General features: G+C 46.5%; 1 protein-coding gene and 1 long non-coding RNA gene across 2 annotated transcripts in view; one reads left to right on the forward strand and one right to left on the reverse strand.

Annotated features, from left to right (window-relative positions):
• MAOB (monoamine oxidase B) overlaps nt 1-8,956 on the reverse strand; it is a 118,417-nt gene extending 109,461 nt beyond the window's left edge. The window contains 1 exon segment of the mRNA NM_001001864.1: nt 8,783-8,956. Coding sequence (NP_001001864.1) covers nt 8,783-8,828 — 46 coding nt within the window. The 5' untranslated portion in view covers nt 8,829-8,956.
• On the forward strand, nt 9,056-17,386 carry LOC106506951. Its single transcript, XR_001302614.2, has 3 exons — nt 9,056-9,140; nt 10,067-10,174; nt 17,151-17,386. It is a non-coding gene; the product is annotated as an uncharacterized LOC106506951 (long non-coding RNA).

Consider the following 17,827-nt stretch of genomic DNA (forward strand, 5'->3'; position numbering starts at 1 on the left):
GCCCATTTTTTGGACTTAGAAGTGTATTCATTTTTGTACATTTGCAGGATCCCTCAGTTAAGTATTGCCTGCTGACTTGTAAAAATAGCAGAGTTAACATTTACCGAGCATTCCAGAAGTTAGCCCCAGGACCACCACTCCACTTTATAAGTGAAGATCTGAAGAACTAGCCCAAGCTATACAGCTAGGGACACAGGTACGATTTGAACCCAAGTCTTAGGCTCTCAGAGTCCTTGTGTTTAATTAACTTCTGTGTTATTCTGCTTCCTCCAGGAAGTGAAAGGTTAGTCCCACTGTTTGAATAGATTTCTGGCTGTTAAGGCTTATCTTCTCTCAGTCCAAAGCCTGAGAGGACCCATGATCTTGATCAAGGGATTCTATCAATTTAATTCAGTCTCCGGGGGCTGGGGTGAGTTGGGTTTTTTGCAGAGCAAGGGAGATATATTATATGAAGTCCCTGATTTTGAGAGCCTATGATCAAGTGAGGCCTCGCAGATGCTTAAACAGGCAATTTAAATTAAATATGGTAAATAAGGTCTAGGGATGGAGAGAGAGACACACACACACAGGGAACATTACCAAGACTCTAAGTATAATGGCCATAAAATCCAAAGATGAAACTAAAGTTAGTGGTAGTTCTGATACAAAGTCAAGTTTCATTTGTCTCAGGTGCTGACTTGACGTTTGCCGTTCTATTATGACCTTGTCGCCTGTAATAATTTATTTTTTTTATGGCTGCACCCATGGCATATGGAAGTTCCCAAGCCAGGGAGTGCATCTGAGCTGCAGCTTCGACCTACACCGCAGTTCCGGCAATGCCAGATCCTTAAGCCACTGCACCACGCAGGGGATCAAACCAGCATCTCCACAGTGACCCGAGCTATGCAGTCAGATTCTTAACCCATTGCACCATAAGAGGAACTTCTACTCACTAATTTTAAATGGTAGTTAAATGGCAGACATTGTAATTCAATGCACTTCAGTCAAGTGCATATGCATATGGAGTTTGAATCTTGAAGGGAATTAAGAAATGTAGGAACATTAGAATTTGGTGATAGCAATACTAGTTGTGATTACTGCTCCCTGGAGAAACACTTGACACTGGAATATTACATGGATTTGACCATGTCCACAGAACATAAAAATGCTCCTGAGACTCAAAATATTAGAGAAATAAGTTAGAAACTAAATTATCTCTTAAAGTTCTTAAGATAAATTTGAGCCAGAGGCCACCTGTGTATTTGTTGTATTTATTTAATGCAGGAATCATTAAAACAGCTGATTTTTTTTTCTTGCCGTTTCATTTAAAAGCAGATTTTTTCCCCAGGGATAATCTGTGTATCTGTGTGTATTCTTTCTTCTTTCTTTTTTTCTCGTAACCATTTTCGTAATTGAAATATAGTTAATTTACAATGTCGTGTTAGTTTCATGTGTAGAGCAAAGTGATTCAGTTTTATATGTATATATATGTATGTATATATGTATAAATATTTTCTTTTTAAGATTATTTTCCATTATAAGATATTGAATATAGTTCCCTGTGCTATACAGTAGGTCCTTGTTTGTTATCTATTTTTTGGGTTTTGTTTTTTGTTTTTTTTTTCTATTTTGTATATAGTAGTGTGTATGTGTTAATCCCAAACTCCTAGTTTATCTCCCCCCCCCCCACAATACCACTATCCCCTCTGGTAACCATAATTTTGGGGGGTTTTTGTTTGTGAATCCATTTCTCTTCCGTAAATCATTTGTATCATTTTTTCAGACTTCACACATAAGTGATATCATATAGTGTTTTTTTTTCTGACTTACTTCACTTAGTATGACAATATCTGGGTCCATCCATGTAGCTGCAAAATGGCATTATTTCATCTTTTTTATGGCTGAGTAGTATTCCAGTGTGTATATGTACCACATCGTCTCGATCCATTCCTCTGTCGATGGACATTTAGGTTGTTTCCATGTCTTGGCTATTGTAAATAGCACCCCTATGAACACTGAGGTGTATCTTTTTGAATTAGATTTTTTTTTCTGGATATAGGCCCAGGAGTGGGACTGCAGGATCCTATGATAACTCTAGTTTTAGTTTTTTAAGCCACCTCCATAGTGTGTTCCATAGTGGCTGCACAAATTTACATTCCCATCAACAGTGTAAGAGGCTTCCCTTTTCTCCACATCCTCTCCAGCATTTATTACTTGTAGATTTTTTAATGATGACCTTCTGACTGGGGTGAAGCGATACTTCCTTGTAGTTTTGATTTGTATGTCTCTAATAATTAGTGATATTGAGCATCTTTTCATGTGCCTGTTGGCCACCTGTATGTATTCTTTGGAGGAATGTCTACTTAGGTCTTCTCTCCTTTTTTTGATTGGGTTGTTTGTGTTTTTTTGATAGTAAGCTGAACGAGCCACAAAACAGCTTATTTTCGAACTTCGATGACACACATATCAGTGGCATTACTCAACGTGTATGTTTTTCCCATTGTTCCAGTGTGAGCAAATGATATCAAAAGAAATTCGAAGTCCTTGTTACAGAGGAAATGGCTGCTCTGATAGTGGGCAAAAGCCAAGAGACTGGAACCAACTGCTCCTGCAGTGCCAGTTTCACCGGGAACAGAAGAAACCAGTGGTGGTAGAGCATGGAGATTAAGAGCATGGCGTTTAACCTTGGCTCCACCACTAGCTGTGCCACCTTAAGCTAAATTGGTAATCTTTCCAAGCCTTAATTTTCTCATCTGGAAAACAGGGATCATAAAGGTATCTACTTCCAAAAGTGGGTTAGAGGATTAAAAGAGAAGATGCATATAAAGGGCTTGAAATGGGGTTTGGCATCTGGCAGGCACACAGTGGACTTTCACCATTATTGTTAAGTAGGTTGACAAAATGGCCACAAAGCACAAACGGATCTGAAGTATCAGTGTGCCGGCCGACTGACTCCATGGTCCAACTTTGGGTCAAGGAGGTATCTAATGGCTGTACACACACACACACACACACACACACACACTCATGGAATATTATCTCATAACACAGACGCTGCTTCACAGCCCTACTTTCTCAGCTTGTATATGATTCACTAACACAGATGATGTAAGAAGGTCAGCAGCTAAACTGAAAGACAAATCTTAAACTCCAGTTCTTGGGAGTGTATGTTTAAGGGAGAAACATATCAGAAATTCGAAATCCAGAACCCATTTCTATGTGAAGGTTTCTAATGCATTTGGTGCCTGGCAGATGTTAATATCAGGGTCGCCTCGCCTCGCTGTCACTCAATTTAGCATGGACACCACACTCAAAATGCTAGCTCTTTTATTAGTAGTAGGAAATAGTATTATTAATGAAATAAATAATAGTCCCATGTATTATTTCTTATAATTAAGACAGGAGGCAGGTGGCTAAAACGAGGACGAGGTCAGAATGAGAACGGCAGCCAGGCTGGGGTCGTAAGGAAATACAGAGCCTGTGCTCCCCTGACTCCTCTCTGGGAGGGTGGGGGTCGGGGGTAAATAAAGGGATGGCATGGGGCACGATGAGGCCAGAACCATGCCCGCACGTATACCTTGCATCCTGCTGCCGCCTTCTAAATGCTGCACAGCAAGAAAAATCACTGGTTAGGACAGAGGTAGAAGTGATTACATAGAGCTGCCTGCCTCTGCTCCCCCAGATGGAAAAACCCTACAAGCTGAAAATGGCTGTTATGTCCCAAAGGGTACACGCTGAAGACACCATGACCACCGTGTACAGCCTTTCCTGTGCATTCTTTCTAATCCTCGCAACGATCTCTCTGCCCACAGAGGCATTGGGAGTCTCATTTGTTTTGGCCATGCCCACCGCATGCACCAGTTCCCGGGAGGCCAGGGATCAAACCCGTGTCACAGGTGGGACAGTCACCGGATCCTTAACGGCTAGGCCACCAGGGAACTCCAGGAGTCTCCATTTAAAGATAAAGCAGCTGGGAGTTCCTGTCGTGGTGCAGCAGAAACGAATCTGCCTAGGAACGCTGAGGTTGCACGTTCAATCCCTGGCCTTGCTCAGTGGGTTCAGGATCCGGCGTTGCCGTGAGCCGGGGTGTAGGTCACAGACGCAGCTCGGACCCCGCGTTGCTGTGGCTGTGGCATAGGCTGGTGGCTGTGGTGTAGGCCGGCAGCTGTAGCTCCGATTAGACCCCTAGCCTGGGAACCTCCCTATGCTGCGAGTGCGGCCCTCAAAAGACAAAAAAATAAAAATAAAAAGAAATAAAGATAAAGCAGCTGAAGGACAGGAAGGGAAGGGAAATTTTAAGGTGACACAATAGGTTAAGTGTGGGAAGTGGGATTCGTAACATGTGTGTTTGATGCGGGATGTGTGCTGTTTTCACACTGTCACAGTGCCTCTCTAGAGCCTGTCCCTGACTGGGATACACAAACTTCCAAGGGTTTCCAGACGATCACTCCTTTTTAGCACCTGCAGGTGGGTTACAGGAGCCCAGGGAGGTTCTCCATCTTTCTTCATCAAAGGCGAGGAGGGAGAGGCCACATCCGCCTACGGCGGCCCTTAACTCCGGATCCAGCCTGCAGCAGGCTTGCCTCCTGGCTGCCCAGATCACCTCCCAGGTGTTAGCGACTGTTCGGTTCCCACTCTTCCAGGCTCTTAGCCAAGCGCCTGCCACTCTGAGATGGCCAGATCCCCTCTGTTAAGCTTGGAAAAAAAATATCCTCCTTTCTGCTTCAAGTCTCCCTTTTTTAGCTTTTATTCTGAGGCTTGGGCAAGAGCCATTCCAGAACTGCAAAAGATAGTCTCCATGGTTCGACCAAACCAAACATCAAAACTGAGACTCAGGACAGAAGCTCCGTGTGGGAAATGCCATGACGCTGCCAAGTCGCCAGGGATGACCTGCCCCTTGGGTGAAGAGGTTTCCATAGGTGTGCGTTTATATACCACACACGTTTCCCCAAAAAAGCTGTTCTACGGCTTCCTTGGAATTTTTCAAAGATTAAAAAAGAAAGTTATATATTAACCAGCTGATACCCTAGTACATCTCTGTTTATGCTGAAGGGAGCGATTAAAATTTGCTGACAGCCTCAAAAACTATCAGAGAATTACTAGAATATCCCCAGTTTAATAATTAACAAAGTTAAAAAAACAAAATCCAGAGTCTACTTCAGACCTTTTTAAAGCCACTGCACCAGTCACCTCCTAATGCTAAAATTCTGATTTTACCGCTTTTCCCATTCTCCATATGGTTTTGGCAGGAAATGCAAGAGGACTGGTGGTGAACGGATGTGCACTGCAGATGCAATCATTCGCTACTTTGCTGGGGTAAAGTTGAAGTTCATTAATGCAACACATTTATTGAGTGCTAACTGGGCCAGGCAGAACTTTGGAGCCGGGGGTGGGGGTGGGGGGGTGGGGATTCTCAGGGAGAAAAAGAGACACCTCCCCGGGCTCCAGAGGTTTACAGCCTAGTGGAGGAGAAAGATAATTGAATGAGAAATGACACTAATAGGTGAACAATTAAAAACTCATGGAAGAGGACAAGACGGCAGAAGAGCATTAAACAAAGGCGTCTAAGCCCGTCTGGAGGGACCGAGGAGGGCTGTCCCGGGGAAGGATATCTGAGCGAAGGTCTGAGGTTAACGACGTGTTTTTCAGTTTCTCGGTATCCTCATCGCTCTCATCAAACCATAAAGAATGACTGAAATAGCTTCCTCCCTGTGGAGGAGGTAAGCACGCCCCCTTCCCCATTCAGTTCAGTCCTCGGCACCCACTCTTCTTGGTTTGGGTCATTGCATGGACTTCAGTGACTTCCACGAAAACTTCTCTGTCACACAAATCTGGAAGCCCAACCTCTTCCTCACATCAACAGCTGCTAGTCTCCTCTCCCTGGGCATCCTCTCGGCATCTTCCATCTTCCCCCCAAACCTACTCTTCTTCTGCTGCGTGCCCCCTCCTTTGCATCCCCATATTCTCATCGTTTGACCCACGTTACTCTGTGAATGAAAAACCCTCAGGGGCTGTGCCTGGACCACAGAAGCAACTAGATCTTTGGGGGATGACATACAAGGCTCCCCGCAATTCAACCCAACCTACCTTTGTAGCTTGGTTTCTGACAAGCCCCCCAGCCAACTCCCCACACCTAAGTTCTTCTTCTTTTTTTTTTTTTTTTTTTTGTCTTTTTGCCGTTTATAGGGCCACTCCCTCGGCATATGGAGGTTCCCATGCTAGGGGTCGAATCGGAGCTGTAGCCACCGGCCTACGCCAGAGCCACAGCCACGCGGGATCTGAGCTGCGTCTGCAACCTACACTCCAACTCATGGCAAAAGTGAATCCTTAACCCACTGAGCGAGGCCAGGGACCGATCCCGCAACCTCATCGTTCCTAATCGGATTCCTTAACCACTGAGCCATGACGGGAACTCCCCGAAGTTCTTTGTGTTTCCTAAGCATGCTACCACGTTTCTACACACTCATCGTGATTCTATATAAGCTGTTCCTCAGCTTCAGATACTTTCTTCATCCAGTCTCCTGGTGAATTCATATCCATTCCTTAAACCTACTTCAGATGTCACCTCCTCTTGGAAGCCTGCCCGGATTTTCTCAGGCAGAGTTCGACATTCACCTTTCCTCGAACTTTCTGCACGTCCTGCCCAAACAGGACTGTTCGTTGCTCCTAACTGCCTCCCACATCGGCTTGGGGCTATGGCTCTGTGTAATTCATCTTTCCTTCCCTTTGGGCTAAGAATGTGGGACCGGAAGCGCAGGTTCATTGAATGAGTGGATAATGAATTAAGGACTAGACCTCTCTTATGGTACCCACCGCTTTCTACCCAGTACTATCTTTGGATACCCAATCTCCCTTCCCAGATGGACAAATCTTCCATGACAAGGACAATGGGGTCTATTTTTGCATCCTCTACCGCAGCCTGCCCTCATGCCTATGGTTTGAATAAATGAGCAAAACTCTGGTCAAGATCTTGTGTCATACTTATGTTAGACTTTGCAAGGCCATTTTCACACACATTGCTTCACTTACCTTCCGCAAGGACCTTGTCATCTAGCTGGGACTAATTGGTGCTATCCCCATGTACCAGATAAACAACTGAGTAAGGCCTTGAAACCCCTGCTTTCTTGGTTTTGAGAACAATGTCTATCACAGTCTGGAGAAAAGGCAGATCTACTTATCAGTTCCTTGTTTGGAGAGTTTGGGGGGGCAAAGTCAAGATTCACAACTGTTGTGAAAATAGCTAAACCCTTATCCTTCCTCCCAGATGAGTCTAACATGAATAATTTGAGTGAGCTTGAAGGTTTGGAGTACGAATCAGAAAGACCAAAATGAAGGGGAAAATAGAAGAATCTGAAGCCATTAGACATATTTTGGGCAAGAAAAGGACATTTGAGGCCTGGAAAGAGAAAATTCAGCTTCCAATAAGAAGGCGTGCGGTGCAAGGGGGCATGGAGAAGCATCGTAATATTTTCTAAAACAGCGAGGTAGATGTGCTTTTAAATCCAAGTTCCTCGAGGAATGAAGATGCCAAAAATACTGAAAGAAAAATGGAAGCTCTATGGCCTTGGCCCGCCACCGTGCACTGTCGTGCTTATGCATCCGCATGCCCACAGCTCCGGGCACACAGCCTGGCACTGGTGAGCTCAGGAGGACTGGGTAGGCAGAAGTGGCAGCCTGACTCAAAGGTGAGGAGGGCCAGATTGAGGGAGCATCCCAGAACCAGGGCAGCATCCAACATTCGACATCTTGGTTTCTTCACCTGGCTCAAGCCAGTCAGAGCACCTCTGCCCTGCCCACCTCACAGGCAGCAAGGTGCAGCCCTGCTCCTGAGATGTGGTTAGGGCACATCTTTAGCCAACACATTCATGGGTTTTGGAAGTGTCCTAATCACGGCTCAAGCACCAGGAGGTCCGGAGGGGGGGTGGGGGGGGTGTTGGGCTAAGTAAGGCATCCCCACGAGTCTGTTCAACAGGCTGTTCTGGAAGCAATGCTTATTTCCACTGGCCCCTCCCCCAACGGGTGGGTTCTCCCACGGACCCCATCTGTCTTCTGGCTCCTGTTTCGGGGGCCCTGCTGTGTGCCCAGCCCCCCTCCCCCACCTTCCCCGTGTCTAAGAGGGCAGTTTCTGTCCCCATTCCTACTGGGCTTCTGGGTCACCCTCCACTGAGTGGAGGGGGGGGAGGGGAATGAGAGGAGAAGGGGCATTTGACAAGATGGCCCTGCAGCCCCAAGGGGACCCAGGGCAATCAGGGAACCACAAAGAACTGGGGTCAGAACTGGGGTCAGAACTGGGGTCAGGGGGGTCATCGGTAACCAACTGCCCCCGGGTCCAATTCCTTCTTTCTCAACCGGGAGCTGTTCAAGGTCATTTTCCTGGCTCCAGAATAACAACACGGACCGAGGCACACCTGTTCCAGCTGAGGCGGTAGTGTTCAGGTCAGGTTGGGGCAAAATGACTGCCCTTTCTGCCACCCCCTGGCAAAAGTCCCTCGCCTGCCCACTTTCTCCCCTCCTCGCTTCAGAAATTCCAACAAGGGCAGGCTTGGCCGCAGTCCTGGGGAGAAGTTCAAAGTCTAGCCCCAGACCTTCCGCAGACTTGCAACCGCCGGCTTCTACCGGGGTGCGCACCAAATCCTTGCCCGGAGGGAGGATTCCGTGTGCGGCGCTGGAGACCCCCTCGATCCCGGCCCGCGCACCGAGAGTCCAGGGGCTCCCCTCCCCCACGGCCGCCCCGCGCACCTCGCGGGGGCGGCCACTTGTCGGAGCCCGGGAGGAGGAAGGAGGGCGCGCGGCCGCCACTGACCTGAGATGCCGCCCCCTACCACGACCACGTCGCACTTGCTGCTCATGGTGCTCGCCCTTCTCTGGGCCGCCCCGGTGGCCAGCTGCTCGGGTGTCTGGATCTCGGCCCCTGCCCGCTGCGCTGCCCCCGCGCGCTCGCGCCTCCGCCGAGCGGCTATATTGCCCGCCCAGGGCGTCAGGTCGCGGAGCCCCGCCTGCCCGCCTACGCGCTGGCCGGATGGAGCGCACGGCCCCCGCCCCCGCCCGAAGCGCAGCAGCTCAAAAACCTGGGGAGGGCGACGCGAGGGACAGAGAGATCACCTGGGGCCTCCAAGACGCCGTCCCCAGGGCCACCACCCTCTGGTCTTCTGCGCTGCAGGGTATTTTCCCATCAGCTTCCTAAGGCGCTGTTCAGCTTGGGGGCTGGGAGGGTGGCAGATTGGGGTGTCTTCCTCCAGCACCCCAGTGCCTCCCTGGAAAGGTGCAATACAATAGCAAGCGGTAAATGAGGGCTTTTCTGGTAGCGGGCACACCGTACCGGGCATTTGACATGCGTGATTCCAATTCAACCTTATGGCAACCCACTCTACAGATGAGGAAAGTGAGGTAAAGGGACAAAGGCAAGATAAAAAGCCAGAAATAATAATTGCCAAAAGAAAAAAACCCAGGAAGAGTCCAGGACCCACCTTGATCTACCCTCCCCGGTATTGCCAATATCTTGGCATATACTTGAGTGGCATTTCCCACCCCCTCTCATCTGCCTTCCGATTACCCACTTCTTTCCCCACGCTCCCTGCCCTATGCCCACGGGGAGCTCAAGAAGGCTCTTGCCTGGTATTGCCCATGCAACACCTAAAGAGTATTTTACAAAGCCTCCTGTTTGCAAGGAGTCAAAACAGCTCAGTGGGTCTGCCCTGTGAGCTGCCAAAGCAGGAATCCAGGGAACGGGTGTTGTCAGGCGGAGGCCTTGGAGGGGCAGGGCAGAATTCAGAGCCTCCCCCAAGCAGGAAGGGGAGCTAGTTATGGCCCTGGGAAGAGGGCCTTGGCTCTGCCAAACGTAGGGGTGATTCAAGACCGTAACAGGTGTTTAAGCTGAGGCAGCTCCAAGTAAAACAGAGGTGTATTTCCTCAGACCACCAGGAAAGCCAGCTCTGAGAATCAAGTGGAAGAAGCAATGGCTTTTCAAGAAGTAATAGGGTGAAGGGCTTCTGTTCAGACCAGGGAAGCAGTGGGCCTGGTCGGGGGCTGGCTCCGGGTGTGGTGACTTGATGACAGCCTGAAGTAAACCTGCGTCTCATCCCCCCAGCCCGTGCTGCCAGAGAATTCTGAGCCTCTGCTGCCCTCAGATTAGAAGCGGGTTTTGGTGTGTCTGTGACTGAAAAGTCACAGGGGAAGGTCTTGGTCCAACTCTAAGGTGAGTTCTAGGAGCTTGCATCTCTCCTGCTTTGGCATAAAACAGCCCCGGTACTTGAATGTCGAGCCCACGTCCCCACTGCCTCAGCCAGCAGGCTGCCTCTGCTGGCCTCCTCAAGTCCTAGTCATTCACCTCCACAGGTCCCTGAAGCTGCGGGCTCCTTAGCTGTGACACTCTGTCCCCTCAGCTAGCCTGCAAGTGAATCACATGTCCAGGAGGGTGGGCTGAGATGGGCGAAGCCGATACTTGTAAGATCTGCTCAGGAGGTCCTTTGCTTGGTTCCAGCCATGCAAAATCATCCAGAGGCCTGGGCACATAAAGCTTTGAGTCCAACACGGGCTGACTGTCCCTTCTTGATGTCCAGCTGGCAACAAAGGCAGGAGAAGAACCACAGTTCCGTGATGTTTACGGAGAAATCTCACTGGCACACAGTGTTTATTTTTTTTCCCCAGACAAAAGGAAGCCGTTATCTTGTGCTCTATGAGGTCAAAAATGGGTTGAATTCGAACTCGAGCCTTAGTTTGTAGGGGAAACAGGAGTCTTTAGAGACACATCCAGGCCGTGTTCCAGGCCTGTTTTGGGGTCCTCCGTCTCTGAGATGGGCTAAGTCCCAAAGTCTGTCTTCCCCTCCCTTGGCCTCATGAAGCCAGATGAAGCCTCTTAAAAGCGGTGCTTCGCAAACTTGCCTGTGTGTACCAACCACCCAGGTCTGGGGTGGGGCCTGAGAAGCTGCATTTCCAACAAGCTCCGGGTGATGCCACTGAGGCCGTCTGTGGCCCGCACACCTTGGACACAGTTCCCTCTACGCCAGGCCTCTGTTCCCCATCAGTTTCAGAACCGGCTCCATGGTCCAGAGCCCCTTACCTGTCTCAAGTGAGCCGAATGATGTCTGCTCGTTATGCAAGCGTTCAGGGACCATCAGCTAGGCTGAGCCTTGAAGGATGAACTTAATCAACTGTCAAGGCGGACGAGCCCACGCCAGGCGGAGAGGTGGGAGGCAGGCTTGAGGCTGGAACATCGGAAAAACCAGACATGGTCCAGGGTACAAAGAATGTATTTTGACCACCTTTAGGACTAATCATGAATAATAAGATAATAATTGTGAAATAGTAACAATGAATAACATGATAGGGAACATCGTGTGTGTGTGTGTGTGTGTGTGTGTGTGTGTGGCTTCTCTTCCCAAGTAGATAATACATTCTTGTAGGATGAGACCATGCATTAGCATTTATTCATCCACTCCAGAGTGATTTATTGAGCACTCGTTCTGTGTCAGACAGGGCACTCATCGCTGGGAATATGCCCTTATCAGTAACAAATGATGCGCATCCTAGGAAAGCCAAATACGAAAACAATTCCCATGAACCTAATTCATGTTCCAATAGACGACATCTCCAACTGAGAAGCACAGAAGAAGGCTGTTTGCCCCAAGCAGTGTTTGTTTGCCTTTCCGACGTGATGAAATCCCTGTTTCTTTCTTCAATTAAAATGAACTTACTTTCCTTTCATTTTTTTTTATTAGAAGACTGCCAAAGAGATAAAATAGCCTTATTACTTCTTTCTTGCCATCCAGCTTTTCATTAACAGATATCTCGGTGAGTCTCTTAGGTTTCAATAAAGAGGCAGGCTGTGCAGAACAGAGTTCACCAGATATTATCTAAGTTGCACATTTGCTTTTGCTTTTTCTCTTTTGAACGCTGGAAGACAGGGGATAGAAAATTGGTTTTAAAATGAGATTCTTAATTTACCAGTTTCTTTTTGCCCACCTCCTCTGTGAATCTTTTTTTTTGAAACATACATTGAAGAATCAAAGAATGAAAGGATCTCAGCCATCACAGCTCATTAACAATGTGAAATCGGAATTTTAACAACTTAACAAGTGCTCAATGTTATAGAGCCTTGGGTTCTGGCTGGTGAAATATCCATCATCAGCTTGGATCCCAGTAGGGGACCTTTCAAAGGGCCAAGTCCATACTTTCGACCTCAAGGACTTGCTTAGAGGGAAATAACATCCTCAAGCAGCCCTCAAGAGGTGGGGGCACCCAGCTTCAATCCAGGTCAAAGCCCTTCATAGGACATTGGGCTAGAAGCGTGAGATCTGACTCAGAAGTCCATAGACTGCTTTAGGATGCTAAAGGAAAGACCCGCCCCACGGCCAGGGGCCTGGTCAGGAACTGAATTAAGGAAGAGCTGATAGGGACAAGGCAGACTTCCTTGGTGACGTGCCTTAACAGGCCAAGAACTAGGTGGATGTGCTGAGCTGGCTTATAGATACAAGGTGGAGATGGAAGAGAAGTGATCCTTTCTTCCCAAAGAACTAGACGATGGCTCTTTACAACCTAATTGCCACATCTAGGACAGGAAGGGGACCAAGGGACACAACACAGAAGGGAGGCCCCAGAACATGTGACTCCAAGCAAAAACTCCAAGCCACAACGCTTCAGAAAGACAGAGGTCAGGAGATAGAGGTCAGGAGTTCCCTGGTGGCTCAGCAGGTATCACTGCTGTAGCTCTGATTACTTCAGTGACACGGGTTCAATCCCTGGCCCGAGAACTTCTGAATGACACAGGCACAGCCAAAAAAAAAAAAAAAAAAAAAAAAGTCAGATTTCCCAGCAGAAATGAGCCTGACTAGTATCCACGAGGATGTAGGGTCAATCCCTGGCCTTGCTCAGTGGGTTAAGGATCCGGTGTTGCCGTGAGCTGTAGTGTAGGTCGCAGTCTCGGCTCAGATCCCGCCTTGCTGTGGCTGTGGTGTAGGCCAGTGGCTGTAATTCCAACTTGGTCCCTGACCTGGAACTTTTTAGGTGCAGTCCTAACAAGCAAAATCAAAAAAAAGGAGAGAGGTCATACCTAGACATGTTCCAGAACATGGTGAAACAAAACAAATCTTTTTTGCAACATAAGTGCTAAACCAACTGGACCCAAAGTGATTTTTTTTTTTTTACAATGACTCATGTTGAGATGAAGAATATTTTTTTAAACACCATTAAGAATAAAGTTTTATTTTCTTAAATCTTTTAATTAAAGTATAATTGATTTAGAATGTTGTGCCAGTTTCTGCTGTACAGCAGAGTGACTCCGTCATACATATGCATTCTTTTTTTATATTCTTTTATATCACGGTCTAATCACAGGAGGTTGGGTATAGTTCCCTGTGCTATACAGCAGGACCTCATTGCTTATCCATTCTATTTATTTATTTATTTAGTCTTTTTTTTTTTTTTGTCCTTTTAGGGCTGCACCTGTGGCACATGGAGGTTCCCAGGCTAGGGGTCTAATTGGAGCTGTAGCCGCCAGCCTACACCACAGCCACAGCAACGCGGGATCCGAGCCGCGTCTGCCACCTACACCCAGCGCAAGGCAATGCCGGATCCTGAACCCACTGAGCGAGGCCAGGGATCAAACCTGCAACCTCATAGTTCCTAGTCAGATTCGTTAACCACTGTGCCACGATGGGAACTCCACTTATCCATTCTAAATGTAATAGTTTGCATCTACTAACTTCAAACTCCATCCTACTCCCTCCCCCTCCTCCTTGGCAACCCCAAGTCTGTTCCCTATGAAACTAAGAACATTTCTACAAATCACAGTAAGTTTTCCTAAACAAAGGCTGATGTATCAGGTGACATGACAAGGACTCAATGGGACACACAGAGGAAAGGCAAACTGCAAAATATTCAGCTTAGAAAAAAGAAAAGCTCAGAACATTTCCCCAGAGCACTGTGTTAAGGGTTTTTACCAGTTCTTTGGGGAAGAAGAAATTAGAAATTAATATTAGAGCTCCACTGTATACTAATTATTGGTTGTGGAATAATGTTCTTTTCAACTAATTATTCTTATTTATATGATTCTTGTTTCATGGTGTGAAGTCACAGATGCAGAATCAGTCCTTGGGTTACTTTATGTAGTCTTGAGTTAAGCTCTCCATGGCCTCTCTCTCTTTTTTTTTTTTTTTAAAGGCCACACCCGCAGCATATGGAAGTTCCCAGGCTAGGCGTCTTGGCATCAAATTAGAGCTGCAGCTGCCAGCCTACGCCACAGCCACAGCAATGCGGGATCCGAGCCGTGTCTGCGACCTACCCCAGAGCTCATGGCCACGCCGGATCCCAGACCCACGGAGCGGGGCCAGGGATCGAACCCGAATCCTCATGGATACTAATCAGATTCATTTTCACTGCGCCACAAGAGGAACTCCTCCGTGTTTTCTTTATAAGTAGACATTTGTGTCATGTAGATGCCAGATGGCAGTTGCAGTTGTGTCTGGCGACCATGGTTATAAGATGCGGAGCTCTGTGTATAGACAGCTACCACGGCCAGACATATTCCTGGTGGGAAGGCTTACACATTGCAAACCGATGCTGATCGCTGAGGCTCGAGCTGACTTGAACTCTTCTAAGTAATAGAAATTGACTTTCTACCAGGTGATGGAAATGAAGGTGTTGAAGGAAAAAAATTACTCTTCACTGTAGATGGTGTGACTCTTAGGGCTTTAAATTATGAACAACGGTAAAAATAAGTGAAGTAGGACTTGAGCAATAGACTGCAAAAACCTGAAATGTATTACAAACAATAGAAATCCTGAGCATACCTCTGAAATATAAGACATAGTGATATCGAATATGATAGAACTACATTACACATGCATATGTTAACACATGCCATATTAATTACATAATTTTAACATGCAAAATATATAATAATATATTCAGTATGTACAACATATGATATAATTACAGGTTTTGGCAGCTCCCACTGAGACGCATTTGCCTGAGGTGGTAAAGCCAGGATTGTGACCAGCAGCCGAGTATGGCAAGGGGCCTCTTCAGATGATTTATAGCATCACAGTTTTTTAAGTCAGGTATCCATGTCTCTAAGGGAAGAGAAATATTCCACAAGAGAGCACAAACTAGAGACCCTGTGGGAATTACCATTTCTCAGGGACAGTAGCGGTATCATAATGACATTGAGGTCATTTTCTTCAGGGGTAGAGAGCAGCCTTATGCCTAAAGCCCGGAGCTGAGAGTACTGTCTCTAATCCCACAGGATCGAGGATTCTGTGCTCGCGGATGAAGCCAAATCCAAGAGCCCAGGTCTAGAGTACTCACCAAACAGACTCTGAAAGAGTCTGATAAACTGAGGTTCATGAACATTTCCAGGAATGTAATTGAGCAAACATCCATTTGAATGAAGCAGCTGCCTAGTGGTTGGGGGCACTCTGATGACAGGAGCTAGGGGCAAGGCTTTGACAGAGCGGAGAGGGAAGCAAAGCAAGGGAATTATTTGATTGGCTAGAACTTAACCTGGGGAAACTTAGCTGGCTGTTTGTGATTGGTTGTTCTTAAATTTCTATTTCTCAGACACAAGTGCACGGACTGGGCGAGGTTTCGGTTTGCTCACGTAGGCTAGCGAGGCCTCAGAGTGTTTAATGACTTTAAGGGTGATTGGTGAACAGGAGATTTATTAGTGAGGGCTCACAGGATCCAGAAGGGAAAGGAAGGAAATGGGAAGTTGAAGAAGTTGACCTGTAATTCAGTCCTAATGGGAAGCGCAACCAACTGTGCAGGGAGTTCTGAGACCGGAATGGCCCTGCAGACTTATTCCTCCTTGCAACAGGGTCCAAGGCCTTTGGACCCTTGCCTCAACCCCTCATTGGCTGTGGGCTACCTCAGGACAGTGACCTGACTTTCTAAAGCTGAGGCAATCTGGAGTTCCCACTGGGGCTCAGTGGGTTAAGAACCTGACTGGTATCCATGAGGATGTGGGTTCCATCCCTGGCCTCCCTCAGTGGGTTAAGAATCTGGCGTGGTCCCAAGCTTTGGTGTAGGTTGCAGATCAGGCTCCGATCTGGCATAGCTGTGGCTGTGTCTTAGGCCTCAGCTGCAGCTCTGATTTCCATACGCTGCAGGTGTGGCCCTAAAAACAAACAAACAAACAAACAAACAAACAAACAGCTGAGGCAAGCCCTGAAGGGGGCTGACAGATTTTACTGGAATCTGTTAAATTTATAAAATTAACTTGGAAAAAACCAATATATTTTATGGTATTGCCTTTTTATCCAAGAACATGAAATATTTTCCCACTTGATCAAAGATACTCCTGTGTATTTCCAAACTGTTTTATAATTTTTCCTCATATATGTTTTGGATGTACTTTGTTAATTTTATGCTTTGTGTGTGTTTTTTTTTCCTATTGTGAATGAGGCCTTTTGTTTCATTACATCTTTGAATATAATACTGTTTTTTTAATGGAGGACTTTCATGTTTGTATATTTAATAACCTGTTATTTTATTAAAATCTCTTGTCACTTGCAGAATTTTCTATTGATTTGAGTTTTACACAAAGGATGTGCAAATAGAGAGAGTTACCTCAGAATAGCTAGGAAAATCCTTAAAAAGAAGAAAATAAAGGGAAGCAGAGAGCTGAACTTACTAGGTACTATTTTAAAAAAAGAAAAGAGGAGTTCCCGTTGTGGCGCAGTGGTTAATGAATCCGACTAGGAACCATGAGGTTGCGGGTTCGGTCCCTGCCCTTGCTCAGTGGGTTAACGATCCGGCGTCGCCGTGAGCTGTGGTGTAGGTTGCAGACGCGGCTCGGATCCCGCGTTGCTGTGGCTCTGGCGTAGGCCGGTGGCTATGGCTCCGATTCAACCCCTAGCCTGGGAACCTCCATATGCCGCAGGGGCGGCCCAAGAAATAGCAAAAAAAAGACAAAAGAAAGAAAGAAGAAAGAAAGAAAGAAAGAAAGAAAGAAAGAAAGAAAGAAAGAAAGAAAGAAAGAAAGAAAGAAGAGAGAGAAAGAAAGAAGAAAGAAAAGAAACAACACTCCCAAAATGGAGTCACTTGTGTTAGCCAACATCACCAAATCAAGACTTAATACCTAACCTAACTGCAATTTCTTTTTTTTAATAATGATTTTTATTTTTTCCATTATAGTGGATTTACAGTGTTCTAACTGCAATTTCTACCTTCTCCAGGAATGTAACCTCAACTGAATGTCCTGATTTCCTGGTCAGCACCAGTGAGGAAGTCTGCCTAATAGACCCTGCCTTCACCCAAAAGAAGGTGTCCTTGCCCGAAATAATTCATTTTTTTTTTGTTGTTGTTTATGACTCACTTGCCTCACCCCCTGCCTCCTTCTATTTTGTAGAGTTCCTCAGAGCTCCTTTCAGCTCGCTGGGATGGAACCCCGCCTGATTCATGAATCATTGAATAAAGCCAATTAGATCTTTAAATTTACTCATTGAATTAAGTTTTTTAATAGTTATAACAGCTTTTGTGACTAAAACAGAGCAGCATTAATTCAGGAGTAGACAGCCTTAAGAAGGCATTAATTCATGAGCAGACAGCCCAAGGGCATATGTTCATTCAATTACCCGTGGAAATTTACCATGTGATAAAAGGCGAATCTCAAGTCAGGAAAAGATGGAGGTTGGTTTCTGTCTGTAACCATGTTTTACACAATCTCAAACTTACAGAAAAATGGCAAGTACCGTATAAAGAAAATTTTATTCCTTGAAGCATTTGAAAATAAGTTGTTACCATGATGTCGCATGACCCCCATCCCCAAATAGTTTAGTGTGTATCTGCCAGGAACAAAGTCCCTCTCCTGCAAAACCGCAATACAGCCTTTAACATGAGAAGAGTAATACTG

Source organism: Sus scrofa, chromosome X (assembly GCF_000003025.6).
Source record: "Sus scrofa isolate TJ Tabasco breed Duroc chromosome X, Sscrofa11.1, whole genome shotgun sequence".
Taxonomy (NCBI): Eukaryota; Metazoa; Chordata; class Mammalia; order Artiodactyla; family Suidae; genus Sus; species Sus scrofa.